The 24,687-nt window shown below is 41.9% G+C and overlaps 1 protein-coding gene across 2 annotated transcripts in view; it reads left to right on the forward strand.

Moving 5' to 3' along the window:
* Positions 1 to 24,687, forward strand: part of LCORL (ligand dependent nuclear receptor corepressor-like) — a 238,735-nt gene that overhangs the window by 197,773 nt on the left and 16,275 nt on the right. The window contains exon 7 of one of the 2 annotated variants that reach the window (XM_006884513.1): positions 205 to 4,366. The exons of the other annotated variant lie outside the window; for it this stretch is intronic. Within the exon in view, the coding sequence (XP_006884575.1) occupies positions 205 to 1,240 (1,036 nt within the window). The 3' untranslated portion in view covers positions 1,241 to 4,366. Of the gene's footprint in view, positions 1 to 204; positions 4,367 to 24,687 lie in introns of those variants that run through there. 2 annotated transcript variants of the gene reach the window in all.

Consider the following 24,687-nt stretch of genomic DNA (forward strand, 5'->3'; position numbering starts at 1 on the left):
CCGTATGATTGACACATTGTCCTACCAGGACTGTGGCGTTTGCTTTGGTACGGAGCAGCAACTCCACCTCCCAGACCTAAAAGTGTCATAAGCAGTGATGTTACCTAAGCAAGGAGTGTAATAAAGGAGTGGGCCCTCCCCTTCCATAGCTGTGTGAGAGTCTCTCATGCATCAGTTTACCATCGTTTCATTCCATCCATCCAGGAGACTGCACAGAAACAGAGAGGACTATGTGGAAAGAAGTGCTGAGTTTGCAGATGGTTTGCTCTCAAAAGCTTTGAAAGACATTCAGTCTGGAGCACTGGACATAAATAAAGCAGGCATACTTTATGGCATACCTCAAAAAACTTTACTTCTCCACTTAGAAGCCTTACCAGCAGGGAAGCCTGCAGCTTTTAAAAACAAAACTCGAGATCTCACTGATAGTTGCTCATATAAAGACAGCCAAGAAGCTTGTGCAGTTCTGCAGAAAGTAGCCCTGTGGGCAAGGGCGCAAGCCGAGCGCACAGAAAACAGTAAACTCAACCTACTTGAAACCTCAGAATTAAAATTCCCGACAGCTTCCAGTTACCTCCATCAGCTCACCCTACAGAAAATGGTCACTCAGTTTAAAGACAAGAGCGACAGCCAACCCCACGAAACCGCAAATCCCGCCGTACAGTTAAAAATTCCTCAGCTGCGCGTGAGTTCGGTTGCAACCAAGCCACAGCCTGATGGGTCTGGTCTGCTGGATGTCATGTATCAGGTTTCCAAAACCTCTCCAGTCCTGGAAGGCTCAGCTGTCCAAAAACTGAAAAACATCCTCCCCAGGCAAAACAAAGTCGAGTGTGCTGGGCCGGTGACTCACTCCAGCGTCGACTCTTACTATCTCCCCGGGGACCTCTCTCCTTTGTGTCTTAATTCAAAAAACGGAACAGTGGATGGCGCCTCCGAAAACCCAGAAGACGGAGTGGATCGCAAAGATAACAAGCAGCCCAGGAAAAAACGTGGCCGCTACCGGCAGTACGACCACGAAATCATGGAAGAGGCCATCGCCATGGTAATGAGCGGAAAAATGAGTGTTTCCAAAGCACAAGGAATCTATGGGGTACCTCACAGCACTTTAGAATACAAGGTCAAAGAACGATCGGGAACACTGAAGACTCCTCCCAAGAAGAGACTGCGATTACCAGACACTGGGTTATATAACGTGACAGATTCAGGGACTGGCAGCTGCAGGGCCGGCAGCAAGCCTGTGTAGATTACTGGTTAGGAAAATGTGTGTGTGTGTGAGTGTGTGTGTGTGCGCGTGTGCGTATGTGCACAAGTGTGTATATTTGTGTGTCTGTATACACACACGTGGGGGTTCAAATGCTCACTCTGACAGGAGACATGGAATTTTACAGTTCAAAAACCACTTACATGCCTTTTGAAAAAAAGTTTTATTCAGGGTTTTCACTGTGGACAGAATTATATAGTTGCTTACTTAATTCTGATAGTTTGTATTTAATCCTTGTATAAATAGGTGAAAAAGATTCAGGTTTTCTTTAGTAGTCAAAAGCATAAAGCGTGTGCGAGAACAAGTAATTGTCAAGTGAACTTGTTTATTGGTGAAAGACCACTCCAGCCATTCAGGTGGCCCCTCTTGTAATGGAAAAATAGGATCTTAATAGTTTGCAAACATTTTCACAGAACACACTCACAGCTGTCAAAGGACATCAAGCCACCAATCAGTTTAAATGGACAGCTATCTCCATACTCAGCAAAATTAATACGTACAGTATTAGTCTACTGAAATTCAATGAAATACAAAAATGCACGTCCACCAGGAATAAAAAGGAAAACCTTAAATGATATGTATAATGAAATTGAATATTGAACCTTTAATAGTTGCTTTAGCTGGAACCTGGGGTTTAGAAGGTATATACTTTAAAAGGAAAAAAAAAAAAACCAGCCTGACATATAGTTAACCCCAGCAGCTATAGAATCCTTATTAATATAAGATGGACTACTAAGAACAAAAAATAATTTAAATCTAATTATTATAATAATTTCATTTTCTTTTTCATTTAAAAAAATAAGCTAATGTGTAAGGGTAGAAAAAGAAAGTTGGAATGCAACTTAGCGCATGTTAATAATGTGCACAGAAAAAAAAGCTTGAGAATGGTCATTTTGGTTTCAATGTGCCGGTTAGTTGATGTTATGACTACTTTAAATTTTAAGGATTGTGACACACTCCTGCTATTGAAAAACCTCAGTATAACTTTAATATATTTGCTGCTGTGACATTTCAAAACATTTTCAGTTTATCAAAATGAATTACAGATTTCATTTTGGTGGGCAACACATTATCATTTTGCTAATAACCAAATTTGCAGTTTGTTCAGGGTCTTGAATAGATTTACGGATATTTAACACTGAAGCTGTTTTGAGTAATGTAACTCTCTCAAGTAGTTAGAAGCTGGGCAGTGCATTTGTGACTCTCACTAGCCTTGGAAGAGAGACCAGTCATTTTTAACGGGCAGTTCTGAAGTGTGGCTCAGAGTATCCCGGTTGGATTTACAGGGGTGTGCCGTCTTTTTGTGGAATTATCCCAGTCTGTGCCTCCCCAGGAAGGGAGGGGATTTGCTCTCGAGATTCCAGAATCTACGAGTGCCCCTTTTGCTGTGAAAATTCAGGTTCTGACCGCTTTTCTAAGCCAGTTTCCCTAAATCCAAAAAGAATACTTTCAGCTGAATTCTAAGAAAAAATAAGTGCACCTTGTCAAATGCTCGTATTTTTACACTGGCGTTTCTGTGTATTTAACAGTCACATAGACTAGTGAAGAGATTTTCAGCTACTCCCTTTAAGAACTGCTGGCATATCTGTAGAGGAACTGAAGAGTGAGAAGCGTCACCAGTATTTGCTCGGTCTCTCAGATACCTTTTGAACCCTCTTCGCTTTCACTATTACCTGCGTACCAGGATATGAATCCTCTTGCTCTTTTTTTTCTCCTCCCCCCCTTAATAAATATACATAATATATTACAAAACAGCAGATGTCAGGGTCATCTTTCTTTTTAAAGAATTAAGCCATATTTTGTGAGGGCCAGAACTTGGATTATTTAATATATTCCCCCCCTCCCCATTGAAAAGCGAAGTTAAAGGTAAAGTCAACATTTCAAACCCATTTTATTGACCTCTTTATACAGAATTTTACTTCAGAATTTTGGGGGCTTGAATGCATTACATAATATTTATATTGTACTAAGCTTTTTTATTCCTCACACTATATTTACATTAATAAATTGATTGAGAACTTTATAGGAAAGGGAAACTTAACAGAACACTTTTATATCATTTAAAAGATGACCTGACCAAAAACGTTACAGGATTCATAAAATCAGGGATCATTTTGCTATTGACTTCACAGTGATCAGTAGTTTTATAGGTAATATTACCATTAATTTGCAGCATTTTAGTACTTGTATTATTTATTTTTGGTCAAAATTAGTAAATTAAAATATTTTTTGATAGTTTATAAATGCTAGTCAACCCATAACTTTTAAAAGGAACAAAAATATTTCTAATTCTTGAGTTAGCTTTTTAATTACACAGACCAGGAAAGGCAGGGAAATTTATGGGCTCCCCTTCCCCCAGTGACTTGACTCACTGAGATGTCCTTTATGTTCAACTTTAAAAGTACTTTATAAATTTAGTTACCAGTTACTACTTATTGACAGTTTTCTGAAAAATCCAGTTTCAGCAGACTTTTAATGAAGATGAAAGCACCCCTTCTTGTGCTTTCCACTTATTTGAATGTTCCTCAAGTATTTTATATTTAAGAGAAAGAAAGAAAAGAAAAAAAAAACAGTGCCTCTGTTTTTAGAACTACTGCTCAGTAAAGTTGTTTAAACCATTTCTGGTAGCTAATGACAATTTTATATTAAATTGTATACTAACTTTAGTGAGACTGATTTTTAGTTGTTTACAGTACAAATACTTGTATTTGTTTTTTAATTGCAGTATTTCCATTGTCGCAGTAATTTAGTAACACTCTGTGGCTGCCTTGATTTTGACAGATTTTGTTAATATAAACTGATTGTTAGGCAATTAGTTCTATTTATGCATAAATCAATTGCACTATAATTCATGAATTATTTATTACAATATTTTCTAATGAATTCATGTATCTGTCTTGTGTTGTAAATGTACTGTAATTCTGTTTCTACTTTGTGTTGTTATATATCTAAATCTGATTGTATGAATTTTAATTGTTCAGTTAATGTGTTTCTAGGTTGTAATTTGTAGTAAAGCACTTCAATGCTTTTGCACATAAATTTACAACACTGGTGGTGTGTGATTGATTTACTCATTCAGTAAAAGAAAAAAGCAAAGAAAAAACCTGACTACACTGACTTCTTTGATTCCTTTAGGAAACACTTTTATTAACATTAACTGTAGAAATGTACTTTCTCAGAAGAAGTATTTCAACAGGGTTTATAATGGGTAAAGCGAATACTGTATAGGAAATAGGGCTTTAGTTGATGAGCAGGGAAGAGGTTAGGAAAAAAATAACATAAACCAGAGATTAACAAGAGTGTATGAAAATAGAATTTTAAAACATCTACACCATCCCTAGGCTTGAGACTTGGATGTGCACCCACCTATGTGGTTATAGGATAGAATTTTTTTTCCTTTGAGATTCTAACATGCAAGAAAATAAGCTTTTGTTGAAATTCTATAAAAACAGACATAAACCAAGCATCTTAAGTATTGTTACCTTTTTAAGCATCTTTTCCTAATGCATCAGAGTGGAATATTTGAAATTGCATTATGTAATAGACTGAATAGGAATACTTTTAAAGCATAGACTTGCTTAGAATGTAAGGAAAAAAGGATATCTGAATCTTTCCGTAGTTTCATAGTATTTTTTAGTTTTATCACTTGGAATTACAGCATTTTTCAGAATGCCTAATACTAGTCATTAGGTGAGATTGTTTTTCTTTTATAAAGCAAGTCAGATTTTAGGAACAATACTAATCTTTAAAATACAAGATACTTTTTCTGAGCAGTGACAACTCTTTAATTACTAACAGATATTACTTAATAGATTTCAAGATCATTGTCAAGAAACTGTTAAAGTGCACTTACCTCATTTTATTTCTTTTGTTTATATAAAAATGACAATCTATTCTTACACTTATATGAAAAGTGGCAGTTTTTACTTTTGGAAAAATTTATCAAATCACTTAATATTTGATATATGTTATTTCCCTCTGTTTGTTTTTAACATAATTTTTAAATCAGCATTGATAAAATGTATAATTCTTTTCAAAAAGAAAGGGTCTCTAATGTATGCCCTGTTTTCATTTGTCTGTGGACTTAAAAAAATTTAGTATCTCTTTATAGCTTCTCCTTTTGCCTGATAGCTACCTGATGAAAACTCACATGGCTAGTTTTAGCCAGATTGTTATTTTAAATCTAGCAAAGTTAACTTTTGTCCAGAAAAAATGTTTAGCTTAGCAGATATTCAAAATATGCTTTAATATTACCATTATTCAAATGATCTAATTTCACAAAATAGAAATGGAGTATTTTCTACTTACCTAAGATAGAAGATTAATTCTACTTTACATTTTTAGAGAAAGTACCTTCATTTGTAATATACATTATAAATCTTTACTTAAATGAAATCCCCTCTTGAGTAGCAGTTCCTAATCCCCATCTCCCAATCTCAGTACTTTGTAAAACGTCTTCAAACTAGGTCCACTTACCAAAGACAAATCAGTAAATCATGAGTGGAAGGCTAGTTTCATGTACAGAGTTTGGTGATATGTTTAACTAAAATAGATACTTTTCTGAAACAGAATTCTTTAATATATTGTGTTCTTCTTACTGCTGGCATTGGATTAAAAATTACTTTGTAGATTTCTACATTGGTTGCTAAGCAAACGTGGGTCTTAGTTAAAGTTAGATTCCTGTTAGTTTCTGCAGTGGGACATTTTCCAGCATTTGAAATTAAATAATTAGGTAAGTAGTTTTGATGTAATTACTTTAATATTTAAAATCAATTTAAAGTAGATTTTATTCTTAAATAGTTTAAATTTTTCATTTTCTTATTAGGTTAAAATGCTTACAGTTTAACCTTAGAAAAGATATTCTATTAGTTATATGAACTCTAAATCCCTTCATATTTCTTGTGACTGTGCAAAGCCCTCTTTAACTAATAAAGTTCTTTTCATTGTTTTGAAAAATTGACTTTAACTAACATTAGGAAAGACTTCACTCCGACATCTTAATGTCCTAACTTGAAGTAATATGGACTGATTATTAATTCTAAAAATAACTACTTATAAAATGTCCACACTGCAAAAAAAAATAGCTCCTTTTGAAGCACTTTCCACTAAATATGTCCAAAATAGTAAACATTTTCAAGATGTAAATAATGTGCATACTCAGCTTTCATATTACAATAATAGGGCTTTGCTTTGACTCATATACCACCAGAAATTAATTATCAGCAGTGCTTCATTATATTTTGAGAAATAGTAACAGAGAAGTAACCATGACAACACTGTAGGAGTTAGGCATCAAGACAATACCAAATCTCTCTTGTTCAAGCCTTGTTAAGATTACGACTCCTTATACTATTGGTATTTTTGCTGTAATTTATTATTTTTGTTTGATTTTTATTTTTAGTTCAACTGTTGATGCAAATTCAGAGGAAGCTACTAAAATGGAAAACGAAAAATCTGCATTAAGCAAAGTTTTGGAATCTTTGTGCACACATCACCAACAACAGATTTTGGCTATGTTGAAATTTCTAGTTCAAGAGCAAAAGGCTGCCTCTCTTTGCTGTTGTAACACATCATTTGCGGTGTCTTCAGAATCTCAAAAGTCCCTAACTGAAGATGATTTGCATGGTCTGTTTTGTAGTTGTGGGAAGTATAGACTGGCAGAAAGAGGGTGTCTGCAGAATGAAAGACAAAGCCCTGGGTTGATGCCTTGGTCAGGCGGTATCAAAGATTCACATTGTTTGTCGTGCCGCATGGTAACTGTTGAACCCATTAAGACAGTAGGCAATAGAAGAGTTGCAAACCGTTACAGTTCTCACAGGTGCTGCTCTGGACAGTTGCCAAGTGGTGTTCACTCTGCCAAATCGGCCCTCTCTACCCCTTTCTTGTCAAGGGAAGTGTGTGATCTTTCCGTCAGTCTTACGGAGGTCTGTGGATCGCGAAGCCCCTCACCCCCACCCTTGTCACCTGTACAGACTGAAGAATTTGAGCCGTTGAGAGATGCACCCTTGGAGTGTTCCACCGGAGAAAACACCAGGCTCGAAAGCAGCATTAACCAGCCACCACCTCTCATGCCAGCAGAAGTCACCGGTGACCAGGATGACCGTGAAGGTAAAACCGAGAAAGCCAGAATGGCCACCAGCTCCAGTTCTCTGCTCTCGGGAGATGGCAGTGGTCGTACCCCAAGTCAGGAGAAAGGGGAAAACGGCGTCCTCTTTCAGGATTTAATGGACCGCATTAATGAAAAATTAAAATCCATTGAAACGACAGATATGGCAAACTTTGTCAAAGTATCCAGTGGAGATTGTCATACAGACAGTGATTTCAAGTTGGGAGATTTCATAAGCTCTCTCTTGCACAATGCCAAGGCCAGCGACTGCAGCTTTATGGAACTGCTGAGTCAACATGATAGGAAGGCAGAAAATAAGATCATTCAGACGAGATTTCGTAAACGCCAAGAAACCCTGTTTGCAATGCACAGCTCTCTGGACTCCCCCACGTTTCGGAGGCAGTCCTTACAGATCAAACGAGAACTGGCTAGTCTTGATGACCATTTCTTAAGGAAAAAATACACTGACAAAAATTCCAAGAAATCCCCGCGCGGTCGTGAGGTGTATTCAAAGAACAAAGAAGAAACCCATGCTCTCCACAGGCTCTCTTTAGAAAACAGTAAAATCCAGGGGGATAAGAACCGAGAAGCCACATTTTCACCAGATCATGGGTTGCAGTCATTGCCACTACCTCTTCGTAGCTTAGAAACAGGTTTGACTTGTGACCCATTTTCAGAAAACTTTAAAACAAGGTCTGAGAAAGCGTGCATAAAAACAGCACAGGAGAAATTCGCGGCTGAGGGGGAAAGCCTGCAAAATCACAGCGACAACTTCCAGTTAGACACCCTTCCTACGCCTCCAAAGAACAGTGTTCCTGGACTCTTGAGTAGAACAAAACGCACCATAGTGCCCCCAGGGTGGTACTCTATATACGTGACAAATAGTTGTGTGTTTAGAAAATCTCCCAAGGCTAAAAAACTACCAGAATCCATGCCAAATAAGGGTGCCGTGAAACATAGCCACAGTGAAAGCTCGCAGGATCTAGACCTCAACAAAATTGCGATGCATTCTAATTTGCAAGTGGTCGTCAAGCGTTTGGAAGATACGATAAGTCTGGCACAAAAGACTTGGAGTAATAATCAGCCCTTATCCCCAGGGTGTAAGGCATCCAGGAAACTGTTAGAAGATGCCCACAGTAAAACCCAAAATGCCGATAAAAATATGACTGTGAACATGAGCAGGATGGCATGCACAGAGCAGAGTTTCTCAAAGCCTGTGCTGGCACCCAGCAATATTATCCACAGCGGACATGTGCCATCGAAGGATTTGGATAACCAGAGCCTTGACAGCCAGCAGGAGTCACCAGTGTCAGATGCTGGTAGCTTCATCTCCAGAGTTGCAAGTATACCAACAAAACACGAAGGCGGTGAAAGCTCTCTTTCCAGCTACTTCAGTCCTGTCAAACTCATGTTCCTATCCGAAGTGAAAAGCAGGGAAGGCGTCAAATACATTCTAACGTCGGTTGGCAATTCCCAGTCAAATAGTGGTCTGTCTGCTGAAAAACGTCCAACCCGCCACGCTTCTGATAAAAAGCCAGAAACAAGCGAGGCCGTCCAGAAGGCCAGCGTTGACAGTGGTGCTGGGGACCCCAGTGGCCCTGGCCCTCTTCAGGGAGAACGTGGCCAGCCCAGTGAGGCAGGAGAAAGTGCAGGGCCTTCCCCAGACATGGAGAAGCCCCAGGAAGAAGCCCAGGAAAGCCCCAGCAGTGCTACCAACTCGTCTTTTAAAAGAAAGCCAGGCAGACCTAAAAAGATAGGCCCTCAAGTTGTGAAACAGGTGAAGCGGCCTATTGGAAGGCCACCCAAACCTAAAACGGGGCTGGCAGACATCCCCGTGTGCCCCAGTGAGGCCCTGAGGCCTGAAAGCAAGAGCCCAGGATCCGGCCTCGCAGAAGCTCAAGGCGGCCCTTCTAACAAGAGTATCACAGTGACCGTCATTTATGGGCGCTCGAGAAGGGCCAAGAGGTACGTGTGTGAGGGCAGCAGTGACAGGAGCAGGGAGGTGGCCGTGCGCGCCCAGGCTGCCGGGTGGCCCACCGAGCAGGGGTGTCCCACTGAGCAGGATGATCGCAGACACGCCAGAGACCACTGGGCCGACCCGGCTGCAAGGATGACTAGCACTGCGTCCAGCCTGACCCCTGGAGGGGGGACCCCTAGAGCCAAGCCCCCAGGAGCTGAATCCCCCAGGGCTGACCCAGCTGCAAGTGTGCAGTGTGCTGCATCCAACCTGACCCCCGTAGGGGGGACCCCCAGGGCTGACCCCACTGCAAGTGTGCTGAGTGCTGTGTCCAGCCTGATCCCCAGAGGGGGGACGTCCAGAGCGGAGCCCTTCGGAGGCAGGACCCCTGGAGCAGAGCCCCCCAGGGCTGACCCCACTGCAAGAGTGCTGAGCACTGCATCCAGCCTGACCCCCGGAGGTGGGATCCCTGGAGCCGAGCCCCCCGGGCCTGCCTCCGAGGACGGCAGGCCCCCCAGGAGCCGGTGGCTGGTCCCACACCTCTCCAGGAGCGTCCTCAGGCCCCACCCGAAGCCCCTGGCGGGCAGCAGGAAGCCCGGGAGACCGGCCAAGGTGAGGGTGTCGGGCATCTCCGTGACCATCCACCGACTGGCACCTCAGGAGCGGGAGGTGAGGCTGAGCAGTGTCCAGGAGGCCACGCCCGAAAGGCAGCGCCCCAAAGAAGCCGAGGGTGGCCAGCAGGGTCACTACCCCCCCGAGGAAGCCTACGATGCGGGCAGGAGTGCACCCAGAAGCTCGCCGGCCCCTGCGCCCTTGAGACCGCCCGAGAGGGGCAGGGGCCGAGCGCTGGGCCTCACGCCTGCCTCCTCGGCAGCCTCCAGGCCGCTACTCTGCAGAAAGGCTCTGCTCCAGAAACCTTACAGGCTCCACCTGCAGCGAGGAAGAGGCCGGGACGAAGGCCTAGGGCAGCCAAGGACGCAGGGCGCCTCCCCAGGTCCTCCAGGAGCCAGGCGTGCCCAGCGTGTGGAAGAGGCCAAGTTAGCGCCCACTCAGGTGCCCACGGAGCCTGGCGCTGCAGCCAACCCTCTGCACCGGTGGTGGGCCACGTCGACTTCAAAGGAGTCTCTGCTAGAGGAGTTGAACAAGCGATTTGAGCAAACAGCAAACACTTGGGTGCAGGTGAGCGAGGAGGAAGCACAAAGCAGTGTCCTTAGGAAAAGGGAAGACCTTGAAAATGATCATCTCCAAAGAGTGAACCCCTTGGAAACCTGCCTTTTGGAGCTGCAAGTTTCACCTGTAAAAATGCTCTTCCAGAAAAAGTGTGATTTAAAGGAACTCTGTGCCTGGTTCATGCAAACAACGGAAACACACTCGCTTTCATTAGTTAGAAAAGCAAACGCAAGGAACCCTTTGGAAGTAATTAATACCAGGGGGGTTAGATTAGGGCTCAAGCAAGCTGACTTGAACACCAGCCCCTTCAGAAAGCACTTTAAAAAATTTGCACTAGCTTCACCTTCCAAAACAGCAGGGAAGTTGCATATATTGCATAAAATGGTGAGCTCGCCGGTCTTCAATGTGAAGAGTAACTTAATGCTGGCAAGACTAAAACGGACTGAGTTTAAAAGTTTGCAACATGAACGGTGGAGAAGGGAGAGAAGGCTACCCCACCGAGATGTGGTGGCTTGGAACTCCCAGAGGAGAAACTTGAGATTTTTCCGTCAGGACCCATTTTTAGATAAGACTGAGGAAGGACCAGAGGTTGGCATCCCACTCCCAGGAAAAAGCACAGCAGATAATCAGTTCTTTCCCCCTGAGATCAGAAACAACTTCCTGCACCAAGCAGTGCCTGACCCCAAAGCACATGCTAGCTTCGAGCCGATGCAGGGGTCAGACGCTAAACAGTCTGATAGAACCAGTTATAGGTCAAAAGAAAAAGGACTTAGCCTAGGAACTCTGTGTACAAATAATTGGAGGTCAAAAACCTTAAAAGACTGTAGGATATTTTTGAGGAAGATCAACTATCTTGAACACAGGAGTACTTTTAAGTTAAACACGGTCCTGTGCTCTCCTGACTCCTTGGCTAGTGGAAGTAGGCAGCAGGCCCCTCCGGAAGAATCAAAGCGCTTTACCCTGAGATCCCACGCTGCTAGGCAAAACGCCCCGAAAAGGCAGACCAAGGAAGTAGACAGTGCGAAAGCAGAGAGTTTTCCAAGCAGGAAGCTGGCCAGCCAGTGCGCCAGCAAGTTAAATCACTGTGTCAACTGTGACACGCACCCTCCGGATAGTTCTGTAGCCTTTAGCAAATTGAGCAAAAGAAAAAGACCACCTTGGAAGACCGCAGAAATGTCAACCAAAAGACATAAACGACAGTCTTGCAAGAGTGGACAAATGGCACCCTATTACTCTAAACCCCAGCTAGGTAAGTTTTTCTCTCCTTCATTTTGAAAAGTTTCATCGTAGGTGCCTTGAGTTCAGTGTCATACATGAATCGACGGAAAAGGAGCAGCTGATCCCATGCTAACCTGCTTCTGAACTATTATTCAGACAACCTAGCTTCTTGGCACCTAGTTTGAAACTCGTGAAATTAGGTGCTGGCGCACACGCCATCAAGGCGCCTGGTGGTGCCGAGCTAAAGCACTCAGCGGTGCCAACCACCAGCAGCTCTTAAAGCGAGAAAGACGTGGCCGTCTGCGCCTATCAAGATTTGTGTCACCATCAGGCGGGGTCACCTCAGGGACAGTGGGTAGACCAGTACACTTGCCCAAGCCACAGTGCACTCAGGACTTCAAGCACATTCAGTTTCCTTTAGCCGAGACAGAAAGTCCCTACATGGATCATGAATGTAAAGGTTAAACTGTCTGCTTTTTAATGTGGTAACTTTAATTTGGATTCTTTTAAAAGATTGATAGCTAAACATGCTCAGTAACTAACTCAAAATTTACTATTGTAGTCCTAGAATTCATTCATTCTCCTGATAATGTAATAACCAGCAGCAGTTAGGCCATATAAAAGGTCATCATTGACAGTAAGCCTTGGATGTCAGTCTCTTTGACCGTTCTGTCATTCCACCCTCTGCTCTTGCTCCTGGGACCACATTAGGACACCAGTTATTTGAAAAGATATCAGCAGAACCATACGGTTTTGTCCATAAATTAGCAGAGCTGTCAGGTGGGGTTTTCCCCCCTACATATTGAACTAGACTGTAAAAGATAAAAGAAGAGAATTCCTCTCCACATAGCCGAGCTCACTAAAGGAGAGAAGGGTTGGTTAAAAGTGTAGAGTGATATTACTTCAGCGAAGTAATTAGGGTTTCTCCCTCAACTACACTGAGCTTTCATGCTGAAAAGACCTCAGTGGCTCAGGGGAACGCCACCCTGGGACCTTGGATGTGGATGTGAGAGGCTGACGGCGGTGTGTTTCCACGTCTGCTTGGTGATGCGTGCTGGGCAGCGCAGGAGGCCTCTCCCCTGACGTGTAGGAGTGCCAGGCTGCATTTAGAAACCGGAGTCATTTCATCATATGGTTTCGTTATTACGTCATACAATTTAGAGGGGAGTGTTCTGGGTTGAGAGTATTAGCTCTTTTGTTACCTTTTCCCTTTTATAAAAGCTAAATCCAATAGTATTGGGTCTTTTATTAATATATTAAAAGCCGTCCTTAAGCTCTAGAGTTTTACTAAATTGTGGTAGCTCCCCCAAAAGTTAATTAAATGAATACCTTTAAAATTTACATTTCCGCAACATCTAACACTCAGTTTTAAAATAGTCATCTTGACAAATTACTCGGCACTAAAAAAAAATTACCCTTTTTCTTCTTGCCTTCAGGAAATCTAACATAACAAAAAAAAAAATCTTAGCATTGTAATAGGATTCAGTAATGGTTCAAAATGTTAACTGCCAAAAAACCGCTTTTAGTTCACCTGAAAGTATTCACATGTTGTTAAAAATCATCATGAATGGAGAGAAGGTGAAAGGTTTCATTTGTTTATTCCCTTTGTCATCCTCATTCCATGCTTGCTACAGTTTCCCAGACGAAGCGTCTGTTAATTCATTTTGCAACAGAACCGTATTTTATTCCATCTTCTTATTCATTGTATCGAAGTATAAAATTTATAAAGGAATAAGTATTTTCAGAATTATTGTCCACCCTGTAAATACGAAGTCAACTACAAAAGTAAAATGGAAGATGCTTTATTGCTTTTTCAAATTAATTCCAAAATACTTTTAACATTTTTTTAAAAAAATGTTTAATACTGAGAGTTGTTTTTCACATAGTGTTCCTCCCCACCCCATATTTTTAAATTGCTAGGAGTACTATTTCCCGTTCTGCTTAAAATTTTATTCGTCTTTTACTGATAACTTTCCTTCTTTATTTTTAACATTCTTTTAAAAAAAAATCAGCAAGGACTTTTTTACAAAACAAAATTGTATTTATCACAACATTTGTTATATTTATCTGATTTTTAAATGTTTTCTTAAAGTGTTATTTTTTCCTCATTGTTGGTATTCCATACTTGTTTTTTTTCCTTTTTTGGAAATGTTGCTAAAACTCATTATGTTACTTTGATGTGTGTTTCTTTTTTATGGAATTAGTACCTGGGAGACTGAGAAACTTTTAACAATAGCACTTCTCTAGAAAAACTTTTAGGACAATATATATCATGAATTGTGAAATATTTCTATTGATGCAAACCCATGAATGTCTTGTTTTTGTACATGTTGAGATAAACTACCCAGGTATGGTACTTGAGAGTTTTAAAATTTGTATTTCATATCATTTGTATTGCTGTGTTATCCAACTGTAGTCATGGAAATGGAGGAAGAAATGTAATTGTAGACCCTCCGTCGTATTCATAGTTTAACAAATACTGTGGAAGCTCAAGAAGTCCCCTTTGCATTTAAGTGAGGAGGCGAGTTGTATTTATTCAGAAAATACATTGTTATTTTACGGTTTACATGTGTGCCGGGACATAGAATGAGTATGGTCTTGCGTTTTGCTCTTACAGACCTAACCATCATCCACCGAGGTTAGGAGAGTGAACTGACAATTTCACTAGACAAACAATTGTGTGATAGGCCTCACATTTAGACGGTAAGAGCATGTAAGAGAGAAACTGAACCCAGAGTTAGGGCTGTCAGCATCCTGTAGAATCTTCTAGGCTGTGGCTTGAAGTGGGTCAGATCAAGAAGGGAGGGGTTGAAGGCAGCGCACACAGCATGTGGGCGTTAGGGGGACAAGAGAGACACCAGAGGCTTGTTTGTGAAACCAAGTCATTTCCCCATAGTAGGTACACTACCGCTGAAGAATAAAAGAAGATTGATGGATGGAGAGGAAGGAATGGCCAAGCATAAAGCTACTGACGGGAGCCTGCTCTTAGCGCCCATCAGTTCTTTTAAAAAAAAAAAGTTTTGGACCTCACTTGTTGGCCGCCGACTAGCTGGTGATCGTTTCTTCCAGAGGATGTTCTCTGTGACTGTTTCCTTGGCTGCCGTTTTTGCCAGAGCACATCAGCAGACTGTTCTGCCACAGAGTTATTAGGTTAGAGAAAGTCAAGGTGAAGAACAGTGGATGCATTTGAAAGAAAGCGACACCTTAGCCAGGAGAGGCCTGGAGGTTGGCGTCCAGGCTTGTGACTTGGCCTCCTCCCCAGCTGGCTGGGAGGAGCAGTCACTGGGGTCTAAGAGAACACAGCAAGAGGACTTGGGATTGAAGGGGGAAATAAATGTCACTCAGAAGCCAGGGGAGAATGACAGTCTGAAGGTGTGAGAGATGAGATGGGAGCAGTGGGGATGGAGTGAAGCCCCTAAGTCTATTACAGTGTGGGGTCTGGAGCACCCCTGGAGAGCTTAATCGTGGTCACCTCTGTCTTAAGTCATAAAGGAAGTAGAGGGAACGATGGGTGAGGTGAATGTCAAAGTTCATGGCCAAAATGTTGAGGAATTACTGTTGGGTGTTTTTCTTTCCTGTGAAGCAAGAGGTAAAAGTCATCAGTGTGGTGGGTTTGAGGATTGTAGATAAGGGCTGACATGTTTACGGACGGTGAGTAAGAGCCGTCTTGGGAAACGCAGGCTTCCTAGTGCAGTTTGACCACAGCTGCCAGGCTGTGAGCTTGGAGAAGGGTAGACCCTTGGACTGTCAAGTGGGTAACTCTGGTGGTGCAGCGAAGCACACAGATGCGAATCAGACAGTGTGAGTCGACCTGCTGCCCTTTGAGAGAAGGATGTTTGCAGTCGGCTCCTATAAACACAGGCTCGGAAACCCGCGGGGCCATTCTGTCTGTCCTGTTGTTGTTGTTGTGTACCATAGAGTCAAGAGTGGACGTAGCTGGCCTCGGATGGGTTTTTAGAGGCAGTTCATCAACATGGAAGGAGATCCTCTCATGGAGTCCCTGGTGGATTCGAACCACGTGCCTTTGGGATTGCAGCACAGCTTCTTGCCATTAGGCCTCAGGATCTCAATGAGTTCTAATGGAATCCACAGCATGTTTGGTTTGGAGCTCATGAAAGAGTGTGTGTTTCAGACAAAGAGAACAAAGTAAGAATGTGCCCTTTATTTTTTTCTATAAGACAAATTTTCTTCTTTAAGAAGACAAAGTAGTACACGTTAAAAAATTGGGGGCAAAATAGAGTGTATGAATACCCAGACACAGGGATGGTTTTTGAGGTAAGAATGGCCCCAGATGAAATGTGGCTCTTGAAAATAATAATACAAACCTTTTTCATATCAGAATCTTGAGTTCCCAAAGCAGCTGTGTGACTTTCCCTAAGTGTTAAACATCTGTATGTATGTAAGAAGGTGGCTTGAACATCTTAGCAAGTTTTTAAGACTAAAACAACCTATGTGAGCCTGAAATTTTTATGTAGATGGTATGTATTCATTCAAATTCCTGAATTCAAAAATTCAGAAATCATGTAAATACTTTGAAATTGGACTTTGAAAAGCAGTTCACATTAGTAGCTTCCCCTGTTGGATCCAGTTTAACATCAGAATAACTGAACATACTTTTTCCCCCCTTCAGAATTCTAGGTTTTTAACTGATGAGTGAGTCCCCAGGCGGCTAGTAAAACTCTTCAGCTACAACAATCGTTCTCTGATTCTGCTTTGAACCTTCGACCACAAAGGGTCTCTGTGAGTCGGAGGTGACTCATTGGCACCTAACTATAACAGTGCTCACGATGTTCTTTTAAAACTATGATTGAGACGATCCTTAAACCTTTAAATATAAAAGAGTTAGAGCTTCTTCCTGTACCCTTGTTCAAAGTCATAATACCATCAGAGGAAAGACTATAACGCATAAAATGGATGGTTTTCCAAATTTTATTTTGATAGTAGAACATTTCCAGGGGGTTCACAGTCACCTTATAATCGGGTTTGGTACACAGAAACATCCAAAGACAAACATTTCCCAAGACATGGTTAGTGTCATCCTTCCTGAGTCATGTCCCTTGAGCATGTTTTGTAACATTGCCCAGGACTTCCCACTAACCTGTTACTGTCCCACAGGATACAGTTGGGGAAAATGCAGCGCTTTGTAGTTTCCTGCAAGGGTTTCTCTGTGTTGTTCTGTGATACTCCCAGAGACAATGTAACTAACAGTGGCTGCAAAACTAGTATGTTGTTCCTGATTCGATTTGTCCTGTGTTTATAAATTAAATTAGGGTCGTTGAAATTCCATTTTAAGTGCCTTGTTAACTCTTAAGAGAACACTGAGGTAATCTTGAAGCCAAAGATGATTTCGTTCTACTTGGTGTGTGTCTTAGACTTTCTGTTATGCCGAGTTCTAGACATCTATCTCTGCAGTAATCAATACCATGACAGATCATGGTGAGAAAATATCAGTAGGAATTTGCTTAGTATGAAATCAGTGTCTCCTCAAATATATATCGTATTAACTTGGTAAAAAAAATGAAGATATATATTTTTTATATAAAAAATAAATCCATTTTTCAACATTCTTTTTCATTTAGGCTTTTACATGGCCACTTTGCTGATTGCTAATGTTACAAGTAAAAGTACTTTCATGGGATTGGATATTTTTAATTAATATACATTCTGTTTACACCAGAGATTTTTATCTTTTCTCCCTTCCCTTCCCCTCCCCTCCCCTCCCCTCCCCTTCCTTTCTCTTCTCCCCGTTATACTTTTCTTAGAAACTGAGTAAAGATAAGATTTTTAGGTTCAGAGGTGTTTTTAAACTTTGCCAGAATGTTTTTATAATCCAGTATATTAGAATTGAAAACAATTTATATCACTGTGTTTCTATTACTATTGAATTTTTAAGCTATTCTGCTTTACTTATAATTGTTCCAAGTTTTTCAACGAAAGCCATTCACTCAACTTAGCAAACACTGGGTACTTTCTCTTTTGATTTGCCAGTTATTGTGTTAGGTATTACTTAGAACTCAAAGAAGTTCTCAAAAAGATGTATCAAATTATTTTCAATCTGGCAGTTAGTGTCCTTGAAGGAGGACAATATGGTTGATTCTTCTGACTGGTAGATATAAGGTACAGCATGGGATTAATTATCTAATTTGAGAGTCCAGCCCAGGGCCTGTTTGTATAAACTTTTCTGGGAACCCATCATAATTACTCATCTATATATTATACATGACTGTTTGATACTATGGAAGTTGAATAGTTGCAACAGAGATACGCATATGTCTTGCAAAACTTAAAATAATTTCCTTTCTGGACTTTTTGCAGCAAAACTTTGCCAACCTTGCTCTAAATCCTGAATTTCCAGGCTGTTCTGTCAAAATTGGGATTTAGATTGAGTAGTAAATCCTTAGTTTTCAGGCTGTTCTGTCAGAATTAGGACCCAGAATGAGAGTGGCTAATGGGGCTGGAGGAGGAGGAATAGAATGCCATTGACATTTTGGTAGACTGATGCTCTTTTATCCTGTTCCCTAACACCCCTTTCATTCCCAGTGCATTCTCAGTATGTAGTAATAGTCGCTGTTAGATGCCTTCGAGTTGAGTACGACTCACAGCAAACCTATAAGCAACAGATCAGGACCCTTCCAGACCTGTCTTTTCTGAGGCAAGTTCAAGGGCCACCCTTCTCTTCCTTTAAGTTGCTGCTCCCTGGAGAGATGAGTGCATCACAGCAAGATAAGGTCCTGCCTCGGGCTCCAACGGCCCATCCCTTCTCTCTGCTGCTTTTCTGTCTTTTCTGTTCCTTCCCCCAAATTCCGGAGTCTTAGGTCAGCTCTCCTGGATACCTTTTTTTCTCTTTTCTCCTTTTTCTTCCCCCCCCCCCGCCCTCTATTTCTAGGTAGTGAATTGTGCTCTTTACGGGGGAGCTGAGGAGTCCTGTGATTACGGCAATAATAAGCCTGCTGAATTCACCTGTGGCTTAATTAGAGAAAAAAGATAGGTGAGGTGTCTGGTTTCATCCGGCTGAGATTGTGTTGTGGGTTGTTTGGGATTTTATAATCTTAAGTAGTTACTTGGCTTTTCCTGTCAATCTAGAAAGCAGTTTGCCAGTTTCTGTCCTGCACAGACATGGAAAGCTAGATTGTTTTTTAAGGCTATTTATCTAGGTTCCATGAATGTTTTCTTCAATTTATTATTAGTATTAATATTATTACTATTATTGTTATTAATTGTTGCACATTTTCTTCTCCCCCTCCTTCCCAAACCCACCTCAGTACTTAATCATATATTCCTTTAAGACAGTTCTTCCCCTCTTCGGTTCTGCTGCAGTGTTGATTGTCGCTCTTTTCCCATTCTCTCCCAGTGCCCACCATGTCTGTACTATTTTATAACAAATGTTATGCAGTGTTTGTCCTTTTGTGACTGAGATGTTTCACTCTGCATAATGTCTTCCAGACTCCCCCATGTTGTGTAATGTTTTATGAGCTCATTATTTTTCAGTGCTGCATAGTATTCCATTGTGTGGATGTACCATCTTTTTTCTATTCATTCATCTGCCGATGGGCTCTTGGGTTGCTTCCATCTCTTTGCTATTGTGAATAATGCAGGGGTAAGCATGGGTGTGCATACATCTGTTTGAGTTGTGACTCGTGTTTCTCTAGGGTTATTCCAGATAGAATTGCTAAATCAAATAGTCTTTCTACATCCAGCTTTTTGAGAAAGTGTCAAACCACCTTCCATAGTGGGTGTACCATTTTACATTTCCACCAGCAGTGAATAAGGATTCCAGTCTCTCCACAACCTCGCCAGCATTTGTTGCTTGCTGCCCTGTTGATCTTTGCTTTTGTCCCTGGGATGAGGCGATAACCTCGTAGTTGTTTTGTCCATTAGTGGATTCTTTCTGCAGTATTTATCTCCTATATGAACTGGATGCAAAGGATATAATGACAGACAAAACAGACATGCTTCCTGCCTTCATGGTTCACAGTTATTGGTGATGCAAATATGGATTAAAAGAATACACAAATCTGTTAAGTTGTCAATTAGTATGTGGTGCTGTGCGGCCTTAAAGGGCAGTGTTATCAAGTTGAGCAGGTAAGGGCAGTTTCCCCTGGGGAAACGGCCTTTGCAAGGCCAGGAGGCATTAACCAGGCAACATGTCAGAGAACTGGTAGAATAGTCCTGGCTTTCCAAGAAGGAGTGACGTGGAAGGAAACTAAGGAGTGGAATTCATGGCAAATAGGAGGAATAGGTCATGACCAGGATGTCTAGAGTGGAGAACACGGGATACTGTGATGCCACGACTGGTGAAGATTGACAAGTAGAACACACACATAGATGTGCCTAAGCCATGCTAGGATGCGTATGCGCATTGAATGGCTTCCCATTGCACTTGACATGACGGTGGTTCGGTACCTTTGAGTCACTTATGACTCGGAGCACCCTTACGAGCGACAGATCTGAACCTTGACCAAGCCCATCGCTGTAGTCACTGTGTCAACCCATCTTGTTGAGGGTCTTCCTCTTTTTTGCAGACCCTGTAACTCTCAGCATGGTGTCTTTTCTGAAGGACTAGCCTCTCCTGAAAATATGCCCAAAGTAAGAGAGATGGAATCACCATCCTTGCCTTGAAGGGACATCTTGGTTGCACTCCCTCCAAGGCAGACTTGTTTGTTCTTTTCAGTCTAAGGGATAGTCAATACTCTTTGCTACCACTACAGTTCAAATTAGGAGTGAGTGGACATAATACGTGACAGCAGATACTTCTTCCTAAAAGATCTCTGAGTTTACTGGGGAGAAGCATTGGTGTATAAGGCAAATGTTAATAGACCATTTTGGCAGCCGAGAAGAAAACAGTGGCTCATGAATCAGTTCTTAAAATAGGAATTTCTGAACCAGCAACAATAGCAAAATTCAACAGGGTAGCAAACAACAAATGTTGGCGAGGTTGTGGAGAGATTGGAACTCTTACTCATTGCTGGTGGGAATGTACAATGGTGCAACCACTAGGGAAAGCAGTCTGGTGCTTTCTCAGAAAGAATACACCCTAAAGAAACCAGAGCCACGACTTAAACAGATGTATGCACACCCATGTTTATTGCTGCATTATTCACAATAGCAAAGAGATGGAAGCAACCCAAGTGCCCATCAACAAACAAATGAATAGAGAAAGTATGGTACATTCACACAATGGACTATTACACTGCACTGAACAACAGTGACCTCATAAAACATTACACAATATAGAGGAGCCTGGAGGACATAATATGCTGAGTGAAATTTCGCAGTCACAAAAGGACACACACTCAGTAACACTGCTCTTATAAAATAGGACAGACATGGGGGTCCTGAGGAGAGAATAGGGAAGATAAACACTAGATTTTATGAGGCGGAGAACTGTCAGAAAGGAATATATGATTAAGCATTATATGTATTATTACAATCTCAAACAAACGGTACATTATGGGGTGGTAAGAGGGGGTGAGGAGAAGAAAATATATAACAGTGGAGGAAAATTAATATTATAAGAAAGGAAAAATAAAGTAGGGTTTTCTAGGCTCCAGAGCAGCGTTGGCTGTCCAGTTGCTTCAGTGGGTGTGGGATCAGGCCCACTAGCTGCTGTGCTCTCACCACATCCTGAAACCAGTGGTAGAGAGAGCAGACTGCTACAGGTGATGAGCTTGTTGTTATTATTATTAGGTGCTGGTGAGTATGACTCCTAGCGACCCTCTGAACCACAGACCTGAACTCTGTCCTGTCCTGTGCCATCCTCCTCATCTCTGATTGCTGCAGTCACTGTGTCTGTCCTGGTTGAGGGTCTTCCTCTCTTTTGCTGACCATCTTTCCAAGCATGATGTCCCTCTCCAAGGAATACCCTTTCCTAGCCACATGCCCAAAGTATGAGAGATGAAGCTTTGTCCCCCTTGCCTCCAAGGAGCACTCTGGCTGTACTTTCTCTGAGATGTATCTGTCTGTTCTTTTAGCAGTCCATGGGACATTCAGTCCTCTTCGTCAACATCGCAGCTCAAAGGCATCAGTTCTCCTTCTGTCATCCTTATTCACTGTCCAGCTCTCAGCTGCGTACTAAGTGAGTGGGAAAGACCGTGGCCTGATTCAGGCACACCTTGGTCTTCAAACTGATAACATTGCTCCTTAGTCATTTGGAGAGCATTTCCAATGCTGTGTGTCTCTTGATCTCCTTGACTGCTGGTAGCAAGGGTGTTGACTGTGGATCCAAATTAGATTAAATCATTGACAGATTCAGTCTTTTCTCCATCAATCAAGGTGTCACCTATTATTGTACCAGTGGTGAGGATCCTTGTCTTCTTGATGTTGAAATGTACTCCCTATTGAAGGCAGTAGTCTTTGACCTTCTGCAGCAAGCACTTCAAGTCCTCCTCAGACTCAGCAGGCCAGGTTGTGTTATCTGCTTAATGCACGTCGTTGAAGTGTCTTCCTCCAATCCTGACACCATGTTGTTCATAGTGTACAAAACTGAAAAAGGAATGGTGGTCAAGAAGTACTGACAGAAAGGAGGCTAGAAATGGTATGATTAGAGTTTGTCCATTTTTATTCAATGCAAATACCTTTTATAAAACCCACAAACCAACATCACAAATGGTGGTTTTCCACATGGACTTCCCCTGGTGGGCGGCACAGGGATCAGATTGGCAGCATCACATGTTGTTATGTATCATCAAGTTGGAACCAACTCAGAGTTGACCTTGCAGTGGGTTTTCAGAGGCAGTAAATCAAACGGGAGGAGATTGCCCATCTTTCTCCCATGGAGGAGCTGGCGGATTTGAACCCACTTGTGCATTCAGATTAACAGCACACCTCCTTACCACTAAGCCACCTACGCTCCCTAATACAAGCATGTTGGTTCTGTTGTTGGTACCACCAGGTCAAAACTGACCCTCGCTGACCTCCCCCAGCAAGTTTTCAGAGGCAGTAAACAGCGTGAGAGGAGATGGCCTGTCTTTCTCCCACGGAGTAGCTGGTAGATTGAAATCACATGCCTTTGGGTTGGTCACACGGCTCCTTACCATGAAGCAGAGCTCCCTCATAAACATGCATGTTGCCACTATTGTGTACCGTCACGTGGGGACCTACTCATAGCTGACCCCCCCGGTGGGTCTTTAGAGACAGCCACACGGGAGTTGACTGTCCACCCTTCTCCCACTGAGCAGCTGGCAGATTGAAACAGCGTCTCTGTGTTGACAATACAGTTCGGGGCTGGGGGGGGGGGCAGGATAAATTTCTATCTAAGCACTATTTTAATTGTTGTTTGTTGTTATGTGCCGTCGAGTCATTTGCGACTCATAGCAACTCTATGTACAATAGCCCTAAACCCTGCTCTATCCTGTGCCGATCGCACTGTCTCTGACACATCCATCCCTAGTACCCCAGTCACTGAATCAATCCACCTCATAGAGGGTCTTCCCCTCCTGCGCTGTCCCTCTACTCTACCCACCATGATGTCCTTCTCCAAGGACCTGTCTCTCCTTACAACATGTCCAAAGTATGTCAGACGAAGCCCCAGAATCCTTGCCTCCAAGGAGCAGCCTGGTTTCACCCTCTCCAGGATGAATCTGTTTGTTTTCTTGGCAGTCCATGGTACATTCAATACTCTTCTCCAGCACCACAGCTCAAAGGCGTCAATTCTCCTTCTGTCCTCCCTAGTCATTGTCCAACTCTGATGCATAACAAGCGATTGCAAAGACCATGGCCTGTATCAGGTGCACCTTCGTCTCCAAAGAGACACCGTTGCTCTTGAGTACTTTAGAGAGGTCCCTAACAGCAGACTTTCCCATGGCAATACATTTTTTTATTTCCTGGCTGCTGGTGCCAAGAGTGTTGGCTATGGAGCCGAGCAAACTGAAGCTGTGGACAATCTATTTTAATTACATCCTATTAATTCCGTGAGGTATTTTGGTTTGTTGTTTTGTGCTTTGGTTGTTTGCTTGGGTTGTGTTTTTTTCCATTTAAGCAAGTTCACATGTTTTCAAATGTCTCTGACGATGTTTTGTTCAGTCCTTGTGTTATTTAGATGTATGTTGTTTACTTTCCAAGTATTTGAGGAATTTTTCTATATAACATTGTTGCTGATTTCTAAGTGTGGCTAAAAAATAAACTATGGGGAAGAAGCTGCACTGCAATCCTGAAGGCACGTGGTTCGAACCCCCCAGAGGCTCTGCTGGAAAAGGTGGGGAAATCTCTCTCCTCCAGTGCCAGTCCAATCTCATTCGACGGCACACAGCAAGGCAAAAAGAAAAGAAACTGTGATTTCAGTTCTCCTATTTTACTGAGACATGTGACCTACAATCTGCCCAGATCTCTTCCTGTATGTTCCCTGGGTACTTTAAAACAATGTAGACACTACTACCTTCAATGGAGTGTTGTATAAATGTCAGGCAGGTTGATTGATACGGCTGTTGAAGCTCTTTATTGTCCTTGTCTACTTACTCTGACAAGTTGTTCAGAGGTTATCAAAATCCAGTTTTTCCTATTTCTCTTTTTAGTGCTGTCAAATTTTGCTCTGTGTGCACATATGTACTTAGAGTTGTTATGTATTCTTGATGAATTGACCCATTTATCATTATAAAAAGAGCCTCTTTATCCTTTAAGACATTACTTTCTTTGAAATGTATTTTGACTGATTTTACAATACTCATTCCAAACTTATTTTTCACTGATACTGGCATTTCTTTTCCCATATTTTTATTTTAATCTGTTTGTGTCTCTGTGTTTAACATGGCTGAAATAGCTGAACCTTGTTTTTCTATCCAATATAACAATGTCAGATCTTTACATATAATGTGATTAGTGATGATGTCTTGGCTTATATCAACCAAGTTTTTCAATTTGGTCATTCAGTTCTTTGTGCATTTTGCTTCTTTTCCTGACTTCTGTTGAGTCTATTGATTTTTTTCTTTTTTTACTGTGTTTGACATCTTAGTTGACTTTTTTTTGTTATTTCTTCAGTGTTTT

The sequence above is a fragment of the Elephantulus edwardii genome, unplaced genomic scaffold (genome assembly GCF_000299155.1).
Source record: "Elephantulus edwardii isolate Elephantulus edwardi_28Jun2011 unplaced genomic scaffold, EleEdw1.0 scaffold00035, whole genome shotgun sequence".
NCBI lineage: Eukaryota > Metazoa > Chordata > Mammalia > Macroscelidea > Macroscelididae > Elephantulus > Elephantulus edwardii.